The sequence below is a fragment of the Oratosquilla oratoria genome, chromosome 6 (assembly GCF_046742065.1).
Source record: "Oratosquilla oratoria isolate Oo_2021 chromosome 6, ASM4674206v1, whole genome shotgun sequence".
Taxonomy (NCBI): Eukaryota; Metazoa; Arthropoda; class Malacostraca; order Stomatopoda; family Squillidae; genus Oratosquilla; species Oratosquilla oratoria.
The window spans coordinates 37,381,304-37,399,343 of NC_134782.1; the positions used below are offsets into that span (position 1 = coordinate 37,381,304).

The 18,040-nt window shown below is 41.1% G+C and overlaps 1 protein-coding gene across 4 annotated transcripts; it reads left to right on the forward strand.

The window, feature by feature from the left end:
• Positions 1-264: 264 nt before the first annotated feature.
• On the forward strand, positions 265-11,788 carry LOC143026404 (E3 ubiquitin-protein ligase RNF10; the record flags this gene model as incomplete). 4 transcript variants are annotated; one of them, XM_076186715.1, is given in 13 exon segments in its annotated part: positions 265-404; positions 2,596-2,828; positions 3,035-3,188; positions 4,558-4,679; positions 4,757-4,952; positions 5,120-5,587; positions 6,792-6,947; positions 7,046-7,183; positions 8,912-9,087; positions 9,904-10,039; positions 10,139-10,277; positions 10,423-10,623; positions 10,801-11,788. In XM_076186715.1, coding segments are annotated over 13 exon segments (2,372 nt in total), but the record flags the coding sequence as incomplete, so codon positions are not given.
• Positions 11,789-18,040: the final 6,252 nt, after the last annotated feature.

An 18,040-nucleotide genomic window follows, 5' to 3' on the forward strand; every position in this document is an offset into this window, starting at 1 on the left:
ATACTGGGAAGTGGGGGGGGGGTCAGAAAAATAGCCATAACTCCTTTATTTTTTGGTATTTTGCTGAAATATTTCAGGACTGGCTTGCCAAAGGCCACTAGATGACAGGATTTTTTTATTTATTTTTTTTTCGAATATTTCGATTTTTTTTTTTTCGGAAATTCATCGCGACGGCCCCTTTAAGAGAACCTTGAATATATTATCCTTAATTGAACTGAGAATTTTTAGGACCAGCAGATTGTCATTGATATGTGTATTTTTCAGAATTTGCCAACAAGAAAAATGGTAACTATGCAAGGAAACGTGAATTTGATAAGCCGGAGTATGGCCGGAAGCCGGTGGGCGGGCGCGGTGGGCGGCCGTGGAGGAGGAATGGCCGTACCAGGGAGAAGACGAATAGCCAGGTAAGTGCTTGACTATGTAGCATTGTTGTATTTTTGTGATTGGTTAGGTACATATGTTGTACCACAGTCATGGAAGAAAATTCTCTATTTTGCTCATTCTCACCACTAAAATGTACACATGATCACCACATGTATGATTTAGTAAGTACATATGTACTTACACCAAAATACCCCTTCCCATTATAGTTAGGGAATGGGGGTGGCAGTCAAAATATATAGACAACCTTCATCTTACACTTTTGCAAAATTATAGAGGGGGTGAGGGATTGAAAAATGTATCAAGAAATAGGTATCTGGGAATGAATGAAGAGAATGTTTAAAGTGATAATTATAATTATGACAGTATATGGGGTATAACTTTGAGTTAGGGAGGCAGAAAGAAGCCTAAATAAGATTGAGATGAAGTGTTTGATAAGTGTAGTTGGAGTTATGAAAATGGGTAATGGGAAAAGAGGTGAGGCAGAGAGCAGAGGTGGATAAAGAGGTGGCAAATAGTTGAAGAGAGACTACTGAGATTGTTTGGGAGTGTGGAAAGAATGAGTGAAGGAAGATGTGCAAAAATATATGGAAGGCAGAGATGGATGGAAAGAACATGGGAAAAACCAAGACTGGGATGGATAGGGTGAAGGGGAGCTTGGGTATGGAGGGGTGTAATGGCTCTCAATAAGGAAAGTAGATGACAAGGAATAAGTGTAAACGAGTTATAGATTGACACAGTCTGAAGGGATTTCTTGTTAGTTCTGTAAATTCTGGAATGGATGATGATGGTAGGTTGCCATGTAATGAAATATTTTGGGTAAACCAGCTTTGGCTGTTATTTCCTGCCATGGAGGTGCTGTACCTTGCTACATTCTCTGACCTGAGCATTGGGCAGAGAACAGGGATGACCCTTCCTCTAGAAGAAGATAGAATAGAAAGGACAACAAATGAATATGGAAAGGGTGAAGGGTAGGTGTATGCCTTTGCTGACACCCTCATCCTCCCCATAAGGAGATAGGAAGGGGGGGGGGGTCGCCATACAAGTGAAGTGCCCTGCTGTGGATGGATGTCTTGTTCCCCTAAACCAGGCAGCGGGTAGGAGATAGGGATGACCCTTCATCCACGAGGAGCTAAGCTTAGAGGGAAACACGGGTGGTAGATGGGAGTGGATGCATACCTTTGACTTGGCTACCTTCCTTGTAAGGGCATAGAAGTCCTTGGTATATAGATAGATAATTATTACACGTTGATTCATTTGTTCATCCATTTTGCATGTGTAAACCAAGTCAGAGGTGAAACAATCTGTAACAGTTTCAATCAATCAACCATTCCATTGCCCCATTTCTCTTGTAGAATATTTACAGCATCCAGGAAACCAGCAACAGCCTCTGGGTGGGACCATATGTCACTTAAGAGGCGAATTTAAAAGTAGAGGCTCTAGGAAGTGTAGGTACCTTTAGAGTAAGGAGATTATGTAAATGTTTGGGTGGCATGATGGGTGTTCTGGGGAATGGGTATCTAGGAATGAAAGCTAAGAGAACATTGTAAAGAGGGTTGATTGTTCCTACAACACTGTATGAAGCAGAGACTTTGAATTTAAAGGAGGCAGAAATGAAGGGCCAAGATGAAATGTCTATAAACTGGATGGGGGCTGATAGATAGTGAGAAATTATGTATTTATCTAATCATAGTACAGTATACAGGAAGAGGAGCAATACTCGTTGAATCCCGTCTCCTATTCTCTGATTATTTATCCTCCCGAACCTCAAATTCATGAAATAGAAAGTGATTGTAAATGGATGTGAAATGAATGAATCCTGAAGGGATAGTTTGTTGATTGTTAATGAATGAGAAATTAATGAATCTTGAAGGGATTTCTTGTCTGCTCTGTAAATTCTTTAGTGAATGAGTGTCGGGGAGGGGGATGCCATGTAATGAAGCGGTGGGGATAATCCAACTTTGGATGTTGGGCCTATCTGTAGAGGTGTTATGTCTTGCTGCATTGCCTCTGACCTGGGCAATGAGCAGGGGACAGTGATGACCCTTCATTCATAAGGAGCTAAGGTAGAAGAGAAACAAGTTTTGGATAGGTGTGAGATGGATGTAGATTTTGACTGCCACTCTCCTTATAAGGGGGAAAGGGCCTTTTTGAATGTATGTATGTATACATAAAGTGTACTTCTGATGTACTATAGATTCCAGACTCCTTAAGATTCCTTGTGAACAGGTAGCCACTGATGATGTGGTCTCGGAAGCTGGCTCAGTTTACCGTTCAGGAAGCAAGAAGCAGAACATAACGCACCTCTTGGACTGGTGGGGACCAAGTCCAAGTGAACGAGGACACCTTAGATCTCAAGGTGGAGGAAGTTCATATGGAAGAGGTGCAAGGATGAGGAAATATTCTTCTCATCTGAAGTATAACAAGGAACACTTCTTACAGGCCAAGTATGTTGAGTGCAAAGCATGGAGTTACTTATTCTTATGGTATAAAATCTGTGGAAAGGGTGGTGATGAAAAGAGTGGGAGTGGAATTATGCCTTTTGACTTTGGCTACCTCCTTTGTAAGGGGGAAAGCCCTTGATATATGTATTTATAAAATCTGCTTTCAAACATGCTAATGGGTTGATAATTGTTTACTCCTCTCATCTTAGCTGCCAGTTTGTAGTGCTCGATGGGGAGGATTACTCTATGTATAGAAGTGATCCAGATCTGCTGGTGGATTGGAATTTAGTTCAGGAGGTTCATCTGCATGTGGGTGATGCTCCAGCTTGCCCCATATGCCTTTATCCACCAACTGCACCAAAGGTAAATAAATTGTTTTATGCATAGGAATGAAAATGCATAGTTGTTGAATAGGCAAGTAGATATGCTGTCAGGGAGTGTTATGGGTCTATCTTTGTATCAAATGGTGCCTTCCTTGATTATATAATCCATGTAAGTGGGCAATATGGATTGAAGTATTGGTTTTGTTGCTGTATGTTTTATTTATGTAGGGGTTGCTGACATTTGCATATATGTAATGCTGTTGATGTTTTTTTTCTCTCTCTCTCTCTCTCTCCAAACTATACTACATTTCTTGATGTTTATGTTCACTTCCCACTTTTGGCTCCATTCCCAGATTTTGTCCAGGTCTCTTTATTACTTTCTTTAGTAGTTTTGCATCGTCTGCAAAGAAGTTCGTGTAACATTCTTCATCTTCATCCATGTCTTTTATATATATAGCAAACATTATTGGAGCTAATACTGAACCTTATTGGACTCCACATATCATTTCTTCCCAGGTTGAGTTTTTATCTCTTAAGTACCACCCTCGTTTTTTGCCGGTGCAAGAAATCTTCCATCCATTTCAATAATTTTCCATGTACACCTGTTATTTCGAGTTTTCTTAATAGCTTTTTGTGTGGTACTGTGTCACATGCCTTTTGTAAATCCAGGAAAGTGCAATCTGTGTGTGTGTGTGTGTGTGTGTGTGTGTATGTATGTATATATATATATAATATATATATATATATATATATATATATAAATGGGGGGCATTATTTATGTGTTTATAAGCTTAGATGTATGTGGGAAGGAGGGTGCATAGTTCAAATTCTTGTGAGATGTATGAGAAGGATGTCTTTGGGGCTTTCGTGTATTTAGAAAAGTGACAAAGTTGACAGATTATGGAATGTGCCAAGGGTGCATGGGATAGGAAGCATGATTAGAATGGTCAAAAGTTTCTGAGTAATAGAGTATGTGTAAATGTTGGAAAGAGGGAGTGTTTTGAAATAAAATTGGACCAGTGCCAGGATTATGTAATGTCACTGGTTGTTCAGGATGATGGGGAGGGAGGTAAACATGCCAGTTGGCAGGGGTTTGTATTTGATGAGCAAGCATGGAAGGAAAGTAGGAGATAAACCAGTTGTAGAGAATATTACATTTGTAGTTTAGTAGTGTGATGGGGAACAGAGCTGACTTCATCCAAGAGGTGCCAAGATGGGACTGACAACATAGGAGTTTTGGGTGGTTGTAATGTTTTGGCCACTCTTATAGGAAGGCTTTTTGTGTGTATGTGAGACATAGTGTCCATTTTATGATTGAAAGAGATATTGTTACAGGTCATTGTATGATTTGAAGTAGTTTGTAAACAAGTTTTAAGGACATTGAAGAATGGTGGATCATTATTTTACAGGTGACAAGGTGTGGACATATTTACTGCTACCCGTGCATCCTTCATTATCTTGCACTTTCTGATGACAAGTGGCGTAAATGTCCAATTTGCTACGAGGCTGTTATCAAGGAAGATCTAAAAAGGTATGTTTTCTAGTGAAACAAGTTATAATTTTGTATGTATAATATTTAGATAAGTACTAAAAGTCATGCCTTCACAGTGTGACTGCTGTTTGTCATAAGGAGTTCAGTATAGGGGAAGAGATTGAACTTCAACTTATGCGACGAGAAAGGGATTTGTTGGTACCCATTCCAGCAGTTGCCTATTCGGCAGAAACTGTGTGCCAACCAACAAGGTTGTATTCAAAACTACCACAACAACCTTATGCCAAATTGCTTTTGGCTTCAAGTGATGAAGTAAGTTAACTCTTGGTTAAAGTATATTATTGATTGAAGTAATGTTCTTGTATATCAGCTTTATTAAAAAATTGTGTGCTTTAGCTTTGCTAATCCTTATTAAAAGGGTTAAAGGTCTATAATATACATAAATATATATATACATATATATATATATTTCTCCAAAGGTGAGGAATATGATCATTGGGAGAGAACGCATCTCACTTGAAACCCAACTTGCCGATGAAGGAGAAGCTCCAGAGGCTTGTTTTATTCAGGAAGCGCTGTCCTTGTTAGATGCTCGGGAAAGAGAGCTGGCAAAGAATGGATGCCAGAGTCCTCTTCTACCACAAAACAATGAAAGGGCCATCATATCAAGCCAGGCTTCATTTGAATCCAATGTATCCAGTACATCAGAGACAGATTCTCTTCGTAGTCCAATGTCTCCAGATGCGGACAAAGTGGCCTTCCCTAATGAGATACCAGTAGGCAATGTGGAATCGAAGATCACTCCAACAGCAGATTGTGGGGACAAGGAGGTCACTGAGGGAAATGCTGATGAGGTTGAAGAGTCTGTGAAGGAGGAACCAACTGTCACAGTTGAAGACTTGGACATATCACAGCTGCAGCCAGTTAACCCAGCTGCAGGGGGGCAGGTATTTAACATTTGGTATTTTGTATATGATGTATTTTTCTGGTATTTACACATACCAAGGGCTCTATCTCCCTTACAAAGGGGGTAGCCAAAGTCAAAATGCATAATTTCACTTGCACCCACTTCGTCCCCACCCACCACCACCCCTCCCTCCCTCCCTCTCATTGTGGCTCCTCATAGATGATGGGTCATCTCATCTCGCTCATTGCCCTGGGTCAGAAGCAAGACAACACATCCACAGCAATGCCGCTTCATTTAATTGGCGGCCTCCCCTGTCTGTTTTCTGATACTAAAACATTGAAGACGGAGAAATCCTTTGGGCTGCATCAAAATATTCACACACAACCACTCCCCCATCACCTACCCACTCCCATCCATTTATCACAGTATCATCCATACACAGCCATTCTCCACTTGCCCCAATCTTCTGCTTTCTCCTTTCCTTCCCCAACAAACGTCCCCCTCTTGCTCAATGCCTCTTTCACCCCATCGATACATCTTGTACTTGGTTGCCCCTTGTGTTCACTCCATCCACCTCTGCCTTCCACACTTATTTTTATAATGTTTCTTCACTCATTCTTTCCATGTGACCAAACCATCCCAATACTCTTTCATTGACCCTATCTCCCATGTGCTTTTCCAACCCTGTTCTTCTCTCTTTTGTCATTCTATCCAACCTTGTAACCCCTACCATACCTCAGACATTTAATTTTGAACACATTTAAATTCTTCCTCTCTTATGTTCTATGTGTCTGCCCCATACTGTGCTGTTGGCACAATCAACTTTTCATACAATCTCCTCTTTGCATCCATTCCCAGATGTCTGTTTCTCATGACCCTTTTTAATTCCCCAAGGCACTTACCTGCTTCTCTCAATCTACAATCTACCTCCACTTTCACTCTTCCCTATCCTGCCACATGCAACACCAAGTACCTAAAGCTGTCCACATCCTTCAGCCTCTCTTCTTTAAGACTCACTTCCAGATTGCTGCCATACTCTCCCCTCATGCGTCTCATCACCTTACTTTGAGCCACATTTGCCTTCAACTTTATCATATCACATACCTTCCCAAACTCTGTCACTGACTCCCTTAATCCCCCCTCTGACTTTGCCACAAGTGCAATGTTGTCAGCAAACAACTGGCATACTTCCCACTTTACTCCATTTAATACTACATATTAACTTTTGTCATCTTTTTATCCAGGCTCAGCGCCAAGGACCAAAGTCAACTTACTATTTTTATCAAGCCAGCAATGGGGCACACATGTACATGCATGCCTTGAATGTACAGATGTTGGTCAGAGAATATGGGTCCTTAGAAAAATGCCCCCCTCTCATCACTGCTAAAATAATTGATAAGGTGAATTGAGTTGTACTGTGAAATAAACTTGATAGGTATTATGAAATATTACAATATTACATAAAAATTGTGTAAACATTAAATGTTCCATTTTGCAGGAGTCTAGCACCATGACTGAAGACTTACGGGGAAGATTACGCTATCTTCGACATCTTCCATTATCTTGTGTCTTTGAAGTTGTTGAACTTAACATCAAGCAACCTCTTGTATCAAAACTTGTCATGGCAGAGTTTCAAGTAAGTACTATGTAATGGCTTGTCATCTTCAAACAGCTGGCTCAACCTTTCATTTCCCTTTACTCACACTAACTCAAAACTCTAGCCTAGCACCCTCGCATTTATCCCTTGTACCACTCACGGTCTTCGTTCCTGAGCCTCGCATAGTTTTGACTGCCGTCTACAGGCTTCCCTGTATTCCAAATATCTACAACATGTCTCACAACACCTGTTAACCCTATCATATGTACTCCACATTTGTAAAAATTCAAAAGACATCTATAGCAATTGCCAAAAAATGTCTTGCACATCTGCTTTGCTACAAAAATTTGATCACGCTTTCTCTTCCACACCACATTGCTCTTCCCCAAATACTCCCTCTTTTCCCTTCCCACTTCTCTTGCTTCATATCCTTCTGTGTACCTTACCAACCAAACTTGATGCTGATTCCTCTAAAGCTATATTCATATTTGTCCCATTCCTCTTTTAATGGAAGAACCATGTGTTGTTCCTGTCCAATGGCATACTTCCCTCTCGTAGGCACACATTAAACAGTCTTGCTAGCCAGTCCACTAACTGCTGCCGCCATTGTGAGACACTTCTTGTAACACCCATGTAACCTAGGTACCTTAACTGTATTTATTGCTTTCAATGCTCTCTTGTGTCTCCTCTTTTTCTATAGTCCTATTGTTCCTCTTCATCACAATCATTTATCTGGTATCTCTCACTACTATAGTCAGTCAGTCCCCTTCATCTGCATTCAACAAAACCATGAAATATTCTACCTATCTTGCCCTTACCACCTTCACTTTTCATTAGCATCTGTCCATCTGCAACCTCTTCCACTGTCTGACCCCCGCCGCCCTCAGTTTTCACTTCCTTCCAGACCATTTTCTTTTTCATAATCCAATCCCAAACACCATTGACTTCTTTTGACTTTGGCTACCTCCCTTGTAAGGGGGAACACCTTTGGTATGTGTAGGTATCTCAAACACCTACTTCACTTTTACATGTCATGCTTCCTTAGTTCTACTTTGCATCCAATCTTCATATGCTTGTGTGGGTGTTTTCTTCTTCTTCTTCTTCTCTTCTTCTTCTTCTCTTCTTCATCATCATCATCATCATCATCATCATCATCATCATCATCCTCCCTCATCATCATCATCATCATCATCATCATCTTCTTCTTCTTCTTCTTCTTCTTCTTCTTCTTCTTCTTCTTCTTCTTCTTCTTCATCTTCCTCATCCCACATATTGTCTTTGCACACAGCACATCATCCTTGAAACACCAGTTGCTCTTTCACTTATGTTTCCCTTTTGTATTTAATTTCTGCCCATTCTCTGGTATTCTTTCTTGCCTTTCTTTTAATTTGATCTGTTCACTTTCAACAATTCTTTTGGCCCTCCCATACCTTCCCCTACACTTTACCTTTACTATCAGTTTCCTGTCAATTAAGTCTTACAATACTGTCTTTTCCCTGAATACATTTATGTTCAGACTTCCAATCCATTTGGGTGCCACTCTATAGTCAGTTAAAACCACTTTAACCATCTTCCCATCCACCACCTTTTACATGTACAGTATGCATTTTTCTTAGACACTGCCATCATCTCTTTTTACATACATCCTAATGTTATGCTATAGTTATTACCTGATGCCCTATACCACCCTACTGTCCTATCTCTGGGCTTGTATCCTACTTTGTCATTGAATAATTTAATGGCATAATGGTTAAACTTGTTCCACAGGATAAAATTGAAGCTCGGAGACGTACAAGGACAAAAAAGGCTCGAGAGGAACGTCGAATTGAGAAAAGAATTCAGGCACAGGAGGACAAACTGCTTGGACGTAGCCGCAGTGTCTATACCAAAGCAGACTCTCTCATGCACTTTCCATCTTTCTCCAATGATGATCCACCTCTCAGGTTGGTCATTATAATTTGGAAGCTTTGCATAACTATTCTTAGAAGTGTAGGGATAAGTTCAGCACAGCTACCTCTTGTTACATATATAATTAGGAAATGTAAATTGAATAATGACTATTCCTATAAGAAGAGTGCGGGAGTGAGGGAGAGATTGTGAATGTGTAGTATACAGGATATGTTCAATGCCCATGTAGTCCTGTCTCTGTCCAATACATCAGGCCATCTTTAATACATTCTAGTGATGTCCAATATCAATTAGTTCAATTTATTCACATGAATATTACTTAAAATGGTGTATTAAAATTTCAACTGATTTGGATGAGGAATAGTTAAAGTTCTCCATGCCAGAATCAGAGGACCAGCAGCGGGCCTCCAGTATGATTGATACATGTTGGCCATATTTGTTTGATGTCTGCTGGTCACAGGAGAAAAGCTGCAACTTTGGATAGGATTAAAGGTCAATTGATTTATGGTGGCTGATAATAAAGTATTTAATGGTCTTTGGTCCTTGTCTAGTCTTGGTAGAGGTTAACTGGTGAAATTAAGAATGTATTGGAAAAGGATGAAGGAATGCATTAATATGGGATGTTTGATGAATAAGTAAATTAAAGGCCAGGGGAAGTTTGAATCAATTATGATAAGGGGGTTTTGCTAATCCTGAAGGATTTTAAAATTTCATGACATCAGCTGAATTACAGGTGTAAAACTTGCCCAGTCAGGTGGCAGAATTGAATCATACTACATAAATGCATACTGACAACCCCACCCATCACAACTTTTTGTATTTTAATTGCTTATACACTTATTTGGGTGCAGTTCTAGTTATGGTAAGGAGAATGGAGGCAGCCTTAGCATCCCTGACAGCCATAGTGAGCGCAGTAATAGTCCTACCATAGATTCACACCTAGGTTCCTCAGTTGACTCAACTGGACAGGGCCCTTCCTTTGCCCAGGTATGTACAATGCAATTTGACATGTGGTAAATTTAGCTACATTTATCCAAAGTATATTTATATCTTAAGTATTATTCATCTCATGACCATATTTCAAAGAATTTTCCTTCAAAGATGATCAGAGATGGAGAAACAAAACTTCCCCATTCTCAGAGTGAACCTGTGAGTATGACAAAGACTGTCTGGCCAAGTTTAGGAGCTCAGAAGAACAGTGCAGCTTGCTCAGCGTGGGGTCCTGGTAAGCTTTGTTTGCTGTGTTAATATTAGTTTTGTAAATGAATTTAATTACTTTGCTCAGCATTGGGTACACATTGTTTGGCACATGTTGATATCAATTTTGCAAACAACATTAATAACTTTCATTGTATTGATATAAATTGTAGGTTGCTCAGGAATTGATGTGGTAAAAAGTCGTCCTGTAGGGCTGAAGTTAAGTCACAGTGTAGGTAACAAGTTGAGTGAAGCCCACAAAGGAGACAAAGAAGAAAGTGATAATGAAGACTTCACACCTGTGCCAGAGTTTAAACATGCTTTCAGCAGTGCCTTTGCAAAGGCACTAGACAATGCTACAAAAGTGTCCCAAGGTTAGACCCACAATTCGTCAATATATAGAATTAGTCTGACGTATTTTTTGTTTATATTATAGTTATACATACCAAAAGGTCTGTTCCTCCTCATAAGGGGGGCAGTTGAGTTGAAGCATACATATATTTTACCTCCATCCCACATTCAGTTTGTACTAAGATTTTCATTTCCTTCAGAAGGCACAGAAGACGTTAAAAGCAGTGGTAATAACAAGAAAGGGAAGAAGAAAAAGCAGAAAGCCATTCTTCTCTTCTCATCTGGTGCCCATGGTTGGGGTGGTGACAAGTAATTTTCATTGACGTTATCCAGTCCCAAAGAGATGCTGAACTAATAACTGTTTGTTTGCTCCCATAGTATGTTTGGTATACATTGTCCCATCTTACTGTTGCATAATGGAACAATTCCTTTCTACATGTTGTAGGAATGTTGTTTGTGGTCAAAATATACAACAAAATTGCTTGTGAATATGTTTGAAATGATCACTGTCAGGGTTCAAGAAAGTGTCTTGAGTTAGTGAAGGGTTAACATTTGCTTGCACTAGTGTTGCAGATTTTCAGAGTTGGATATCAAGCTTTGAAATAGAATTTCATGGTGAAGATTGAAACCCATTTAAATGTTGGTTGTGTTTATTGGAAGAGTAACTATAATAGATCAGCATAATAACCTCTCCTGTCAGGTTTCCACAAGTGTGTACAGCTGTGAAACTGATAGGAATTGAGTTAACTTGCCTCTTGTCAGTGAAGCTTTATGGGATCATTCCCAGAAAAAAATAGACAAAAAAATAAAAGTGCTTTCCAGCAATATGTACTGTATTAGAGTAAATTAGATGAAAAAATATTTGGTTTAACACATTTCAAACCATTGTATGTTCCAAAGGATTGTATCATTATATAAATGAGTCGATTGCTGAAGCTATGATAAAGTTGCCCCTTTTGCTGCAATAGCAGTTATAACCAAAAACTAAACTTGCCTTGGATATTAGTTCACATATTATCTTCCTAAGATTTATACTTAGTTCTTGCTTAATGTGGGGTATGACCTCAATCTTTGTGGTCACTGGATGATTGATTTATCTGTGTGAAGAACGGCACTAAGCAAGAAGTAATTGCTCGTGTTGTTCCTGGTGAATGCATCATGCTGCAGAATAAAATGAAATAAAACCCATAAAGTAGTTTTGAATCCACTGCCTAGACATTATATCTAAGAGGATTACCACTGGCTGCCTCACCACTACCTTGTGATCCCTGGGTCTAACTAATACCTTAGAAGTTGATGGCAAGTGTGACTGGTACTTAACATACTTGACTCACTTGTTTCCAACTAATCTCTTGGCTGGGGAGATGTGACCACAAAGGGCACCCAGGATGCGGTTAAGTTAATGATACTAATATTGACCAAACTACAACTTAAACTGCCCAGATATACGATCTTTACCTTTTACACTTCGTACCCACTTATAAGCCACTGGCTAAATTTTTCACAATTCACACCTTTAACCATAGCTTTTTATATTAACCCTTTAGTAAACATGACCTTGGAAACCTACCCTTCCTTCCTACTAGGAGACTGAAGTGCAAGACCCCCCCTTAGAAACTACCACAACCTCATGATGCAGACAGATATACATGCTTACAACCAAGAAAAGAGGGAGGGGGTGGTGAATGGGTGGGAGTGGAATTATCCCTTTTGTCTTTGGCTACCTCCCTTGTAAGGGGGAAAAAGCCCTTGGTATATGTGTGTGTATGTATGTACAACTCCCTATCCCTTTTAAAACTAACCAACCTACTGCTTTTCATCTCCAAACAATAAGTGCATTTTAATTGACCCAGCCATATGCATAACTGATCTTTACTTCAAATGGTCTATACTACTAGACCTATGCCATGGTGACCATTTCCCACTCCTTAACATAGCTCACAGGTTCTCCATTCCAACAACCTCGGTGGCCCCTCTACCAAACAAACAGGAAAGCAGCAGCATCTTAAAGATGTTTAAAGCCACGTCCACACGGTCGAGCTGTGCCTGGCAGGGCAAAGTCTGCAGTCTATGCCCGCGTAAGATGTCCACACAGCTGTCTGTGGTGGTTGGAGGGCAGTCGGACGCCAGCAGTTGTTGTGAGCGAGTGGTTCATTACGGTAAGATCATGGTGCGCTCCATACTTCGAAAGAAGATAGCACTATATTCTATCATAATTGGTGCCTGCATTAAAAAGAAAAACAAGATACCACAGAGACGTGTCTGGTGCCGGGAGTGGTTGCATACATACATACATACATATGCCAAGGCTTTTTCCCCCTTCCAAGGGAGGTAGCCAAAAAGGGAAAGGCATAAAAACACTCCCACCCATTTCATCCCTAAATACACTCCACACCCCTCCCACCCTCCCTCTCATCTGAGCACCTCCTGGATGACGGGTCATCCCTGCACCCTGCCCACCGCCCTGGGTCAGAAGCAGTGTCGCAAGACACAGCAAGGCCGCTTCATTTAATCGGCGACCCCCCCTCTCCGTCCCCCTTTGCATATAAGGCGAGGACGGGGAGAAATCCCTTCGGGCTGCGTCAAAATTTACTCACACATACTACCCCACCCCCCACCCCCCACCCATTCCTCCTCATGCAGTCACAACATCATCCATATACAACCATTCTCCACTCACCTCTGTCTTCCGTCCTCTCCCTTCCTTCCTCAACAGACATTCCCCTCTTCCCCAAAGCCCCCTTCACCCCATCCATCCACCTCATCCTAGGACGTCCCCTCATATTCACTCCCTCCACATCTGCCTTCCATACCTCTTTTACTAGTCTTTCTTCACTCATTCTTTCCATGTGTCCAAACCATCCTAATATTCTTTCATCAACCCTATCTCCCAAATCCTTTTTCACCCCTGTTCTCCTCCTCACCTCCTCATTTCTCACACTATCCAGCCTAGTAACCCCCACCATACTTCTCAGACACCTCATCTCAAACACATTCAAACTCCTTCTCTCTTCTTCTCTTGCAGAGACGTGAAAGAATGGGTAGCTCTGTGACAATCCTACGTGAATTGCATGAGGAAAATGAAACTGTTCCGCAATTACGTGCGGATGGACATAAACAGTTTTTATATTCTTGTATCGAAAGTGGAGAGCTATATTCAGAGGCAAGAGACAAATATGAGGCAAAGCATTACACCAGCAGCACGTTTGTCTATTTCTGTAATCAAAACACCTTACATTCCACAGACATTCATGTGATTTATATATATCAATCGAAGTTATAGTGTCTTGTCGTGACCAATATGCACTAGCACTCGGTGTGGACATGGTGTACTAATAACGTGGTAGTCAGTGGATCTGCCTACACCTTACCTCGTGCGTTTGGCAGTGACGGAAGACCTCCATCCACTGCCCTCTATTGGCGCCGGGAGCGGACAGTTTGATGGTTTGCCCGCTGAAACTGCTCGTACAAGGGCAAAGCCTTCGTGCCCGACGGACACTGCTCGACCGTGTGGACGTGGCTTAAGGAAATAAAAAGATAGTAGTGTCAGCCCTCCATCCATCCACTGCCCGCAAATGGTACCTGGAACGGACAGTTTGATGGTTTGCCCGATGAAATTGCCCGTTGTCGAGCAAAGCCCTCGTGCTCGACCGTGTGGACGTGGCTTAACAATATACTAAACTAACATCAAACCATATTAGCAGCACTCCTCTCAATCCTGAAAATATTGCCATCCACAACACACCTGATCTTGTGGAATACAGGTTGCACAACACTACTTTAGAAAACCTCGCCTAATTGAGTAGCTGATGCCAGCAAAATGGTTATATTCCAGCCAAGCAATTCCAGGCAATTTTGAACTACTCCTCCCAAGATGATTAATTTTTCATGGACACTGAATATTGCACATCCCTCTAACTGCAAAGCAGGCCAAGAAGGCACCCTCTGGTGTGATATCAGCATTAAATTTCGACATTTCTAATGCCGCGTCCACACGGTCGAGCTGTGCCTGGCAGACTTTGCCCTTATGCCACGTCCACACGGTCGAGCACTGCCCGCCGGGCACGAGGGCTTTGCTCGACAACGGGCAAACCATCAAACTGTCCATTTGCGGGCAGTGGATGGAGGGCTGACATCGCTGCCAAACGCACGAGGTGAGGTGCGAGCAAAGTTAGCAAACCCGCTCAGTTCCTGGCCCAGTTCTCCTAAAGCCACGACAACAAACTAGCCCCTAATCGCTCGCAATTCGCCCGGTGGCAATAGCCCTCTTTTATACACTACTATCTTTTCATTTTCTAACAGACATTCTTCCCCTCCCACAAAACCCGATCCCGCGCAAGCGAGGTGGTCTTTCCTTGGAATCCAGAATCCAGTACAGACCGAAGTTACCTTTCTACCATGTCCGCACCTAGTACTAGTGTGTACTGGTCTGGACAAGACGTGCTATTGGTGCTATGCTTTTCCTCATATTTATCTCTTGCCTTTGTATATATGGCTCCACTTTCGAAAGGAGAAAAGAAAAGCTGTTTATGTTCAAAATCATGTAACTGCAAAACAATTGTTCATTTTCATCCTGCAATTCACGTAGGATTGTCATTGAGCTTCCCATTAAATCACGTCTTTGTAACCACTCCCGGCATCAGGCATGTCTCCGTGATTTCTTGTTTTTCTTTTTAATGCAGGCAGCAATTATAATGCTGTAGAGTGCTACCTTCTTTCCAAGTATGGCGGGAACCATGGTTATCGTACCGCACTGAATCACTCCCTCTCAACCTCTGCTTGCGGCCAACTAACCTCCAACCACAATCGTCAGCCGTGTGGACACTTCGCGGGCAGAATCTGCAGACTTTGCCCGGTAAGGGCAAAGTCTGCCAGGCACAGCTCGACCGTGTGGACGCGACATTGACCCAAGTAAACCAAATCACAATCTTTGCAGGGCAAACAGCATAAACAGCAATTCAGTTTTAAGAATATTTTAACTCCCTTTTCATCAGAATCTAATTAGTTTAACTCATACTTTTAATAAATTTGGTGTTCAAGTTGTCTTAAAAGATGACAACACAGCTGTTAAAAGCCGGTTGATTAAAAATTCACCTGCTTGTAGCGAAGTATGTATTTATAGTATCCCTTGCAAAAATTTTAACTTTAATTGTAATGGACAAACAGGCAATGATTTAAACTTGAGAATAAACCAACATAAATATAACATCAGAATAGGGCAAGTTTCAAGTGGGTTGTTTGTGCATTCAAGGGACTTCATTGCATTGATTAGGATAACACAAATAGCCAAATCATTTCGGGCGGTTTGATGCTGGGCAAAAGGGTACACTCAAAATACTCCATGTACAAATTGGCCAAAACAGGAGACAAATTGGAACCCATACTGCAACCGAATTTTTGACGGAAGAATTGGTCTTGAAAGGAGAAAACATTTGAAGAAACACACAGGCGAACTAAAGCAAGAATTTTGTTGACAGGGAGGGGGAAAAAGTCTTGAAACGGTTGCAGTTTGGATTCCAAAAATGATTTGGCTCAGGTACGTAGACGATATCTTTTCGGCGTGGGATGACAGTTGGGGCCCATTTGAAGTGTTCCATGATAAATTGAACCAATTGACCCCGAATCTTAAATTTAAAGTTGAATGGGAAGAAGGACACCAAATCCCTTTCTTGGATATTTTGTTAAGAAGAACTGATGATAATTTATTCTTTACAGTGTACCGTAAGCCCACCCATTCAGGCAGTTATCTCCACTTTTTTAGCAATCACCCTGACAATGTTAAGAAAAGTGTTGCCTCTGGCCTTTTCTTGAGGGCTTTCAGGATTTGCAGTCCTCAACTTCTGGACCATGAGATTGAGGTGATCAAATGTCAACTTGAGAAGTTGGCTTATCCACCTTGGTTTCTGAATCAAGCCCTCAGTAAGGCTAGGGCCAACCATTTTAAAACTTCCGTCCCCTCAAGTTTTCACCGCTCCTTTAAGGACATTTTAAAAATTCCATTTAATAATACCATCAGTTCTTCTACTAAATTGTTTCCTCATGAACGTCTCACTATTGCCTATCACTATCCTAACACCGTGCGTAAGCAAATTGTGAACGTTCAACAAAAACCGAAGGAAGTTGAGTCACCTGGTGTTTATTGTTTGCCCTGCAAAGATTGTGATTTGGTTTACTTGGGTCAAACCGGGAGAGACCTGAACACTAGATTGGCAGAACATAAAAGGTCAATTAGGTATGGGCAATATAGGATTTTTCTTTATTCGAAGTTTATTCTTTCTCCGACTGTGGGTTCCTGTGTGTAATATATATATATATATATATATATATATATATATATATATATATATATATATATATATATATATATATATATATACATGTCATCCAGGAGGTACCAAGATAAGAGGGTGGAGGGGAGTGGAGTGTGATAGGGATGGAATGGGTGGTGTCACAAATGTGTTGTGACACACTGCCTATTACTTCCCATCTTCTTTCGTCTCTTTTCAGCCCCTTCAGTTATCACTTTCCTTTGCTCTATGGAATTGTTGACACCCTGCCTGCTTCCCATTTTCTTTCGTCTCTTTTCAGCCCCTTCGGCTATCACTCTTCTTTCGCTCTATGAAAACGCTGGAAGTCCTTACAGAGCTTAAGTATCTATTTACTCAGGATTTTCCACCCCCCGTCTTCCAAGATGTCTCTTCGTATGCTCATGATCGAAGTCATTACATATGTTATAATGTTAAGATTGAAATCTCAACTCAGTTTTACCAGTTCACCATATTACATTTGTATCCTTGTACTTTATGATTAGGATCGATATATTTTACCTATGTATTACCATTTGATTTTGTTTTTCAATTGTTCCGCTTATTAACTCCCCACTACGCGCTTGCCACTTCTTGTCTAGGCTAGTTTTAATTAGGCTAGTTAGGATCATATATCCCACTCTCGTAACTAGTAACTACCTCATAAAACTATTAGAAATGCATTAACTCCGGCCCAGACGTTGCGTTGCATTCCTCTTGAAATTTAGTGATTAGAAAAGTGATCACCGAAAACAGTGCACTGGATCCCATGCATAGAGCACATAGTAACTGGCAGTAGGCATCGTTCTCACGGGAGTAGGCAAGCCGCACTCTTCCATAGAGCACACCTTTTTGAGGACCTCGCATCCTCGATATGCCATGCTTCGTTGGCCATCGCCCGTCACGTAACAGTGACACGTGTCTATTGTCCCGGAAACTTACTGAAACAAGAAATGTGTTTCCTGACGTACCCACAAATGTGCTTCGTGACATGCCCCGAAATCAGAATCTACAAGTACAATCGGGGTTTATTGCCGAACTCACTCCAGTGATTCAATTCGTACTCAGGAACTAAAACTTTTAATTAGTGTATGATGCGGAAGATAGGGGAAAGGAAATCATCCTCCCCCACGTG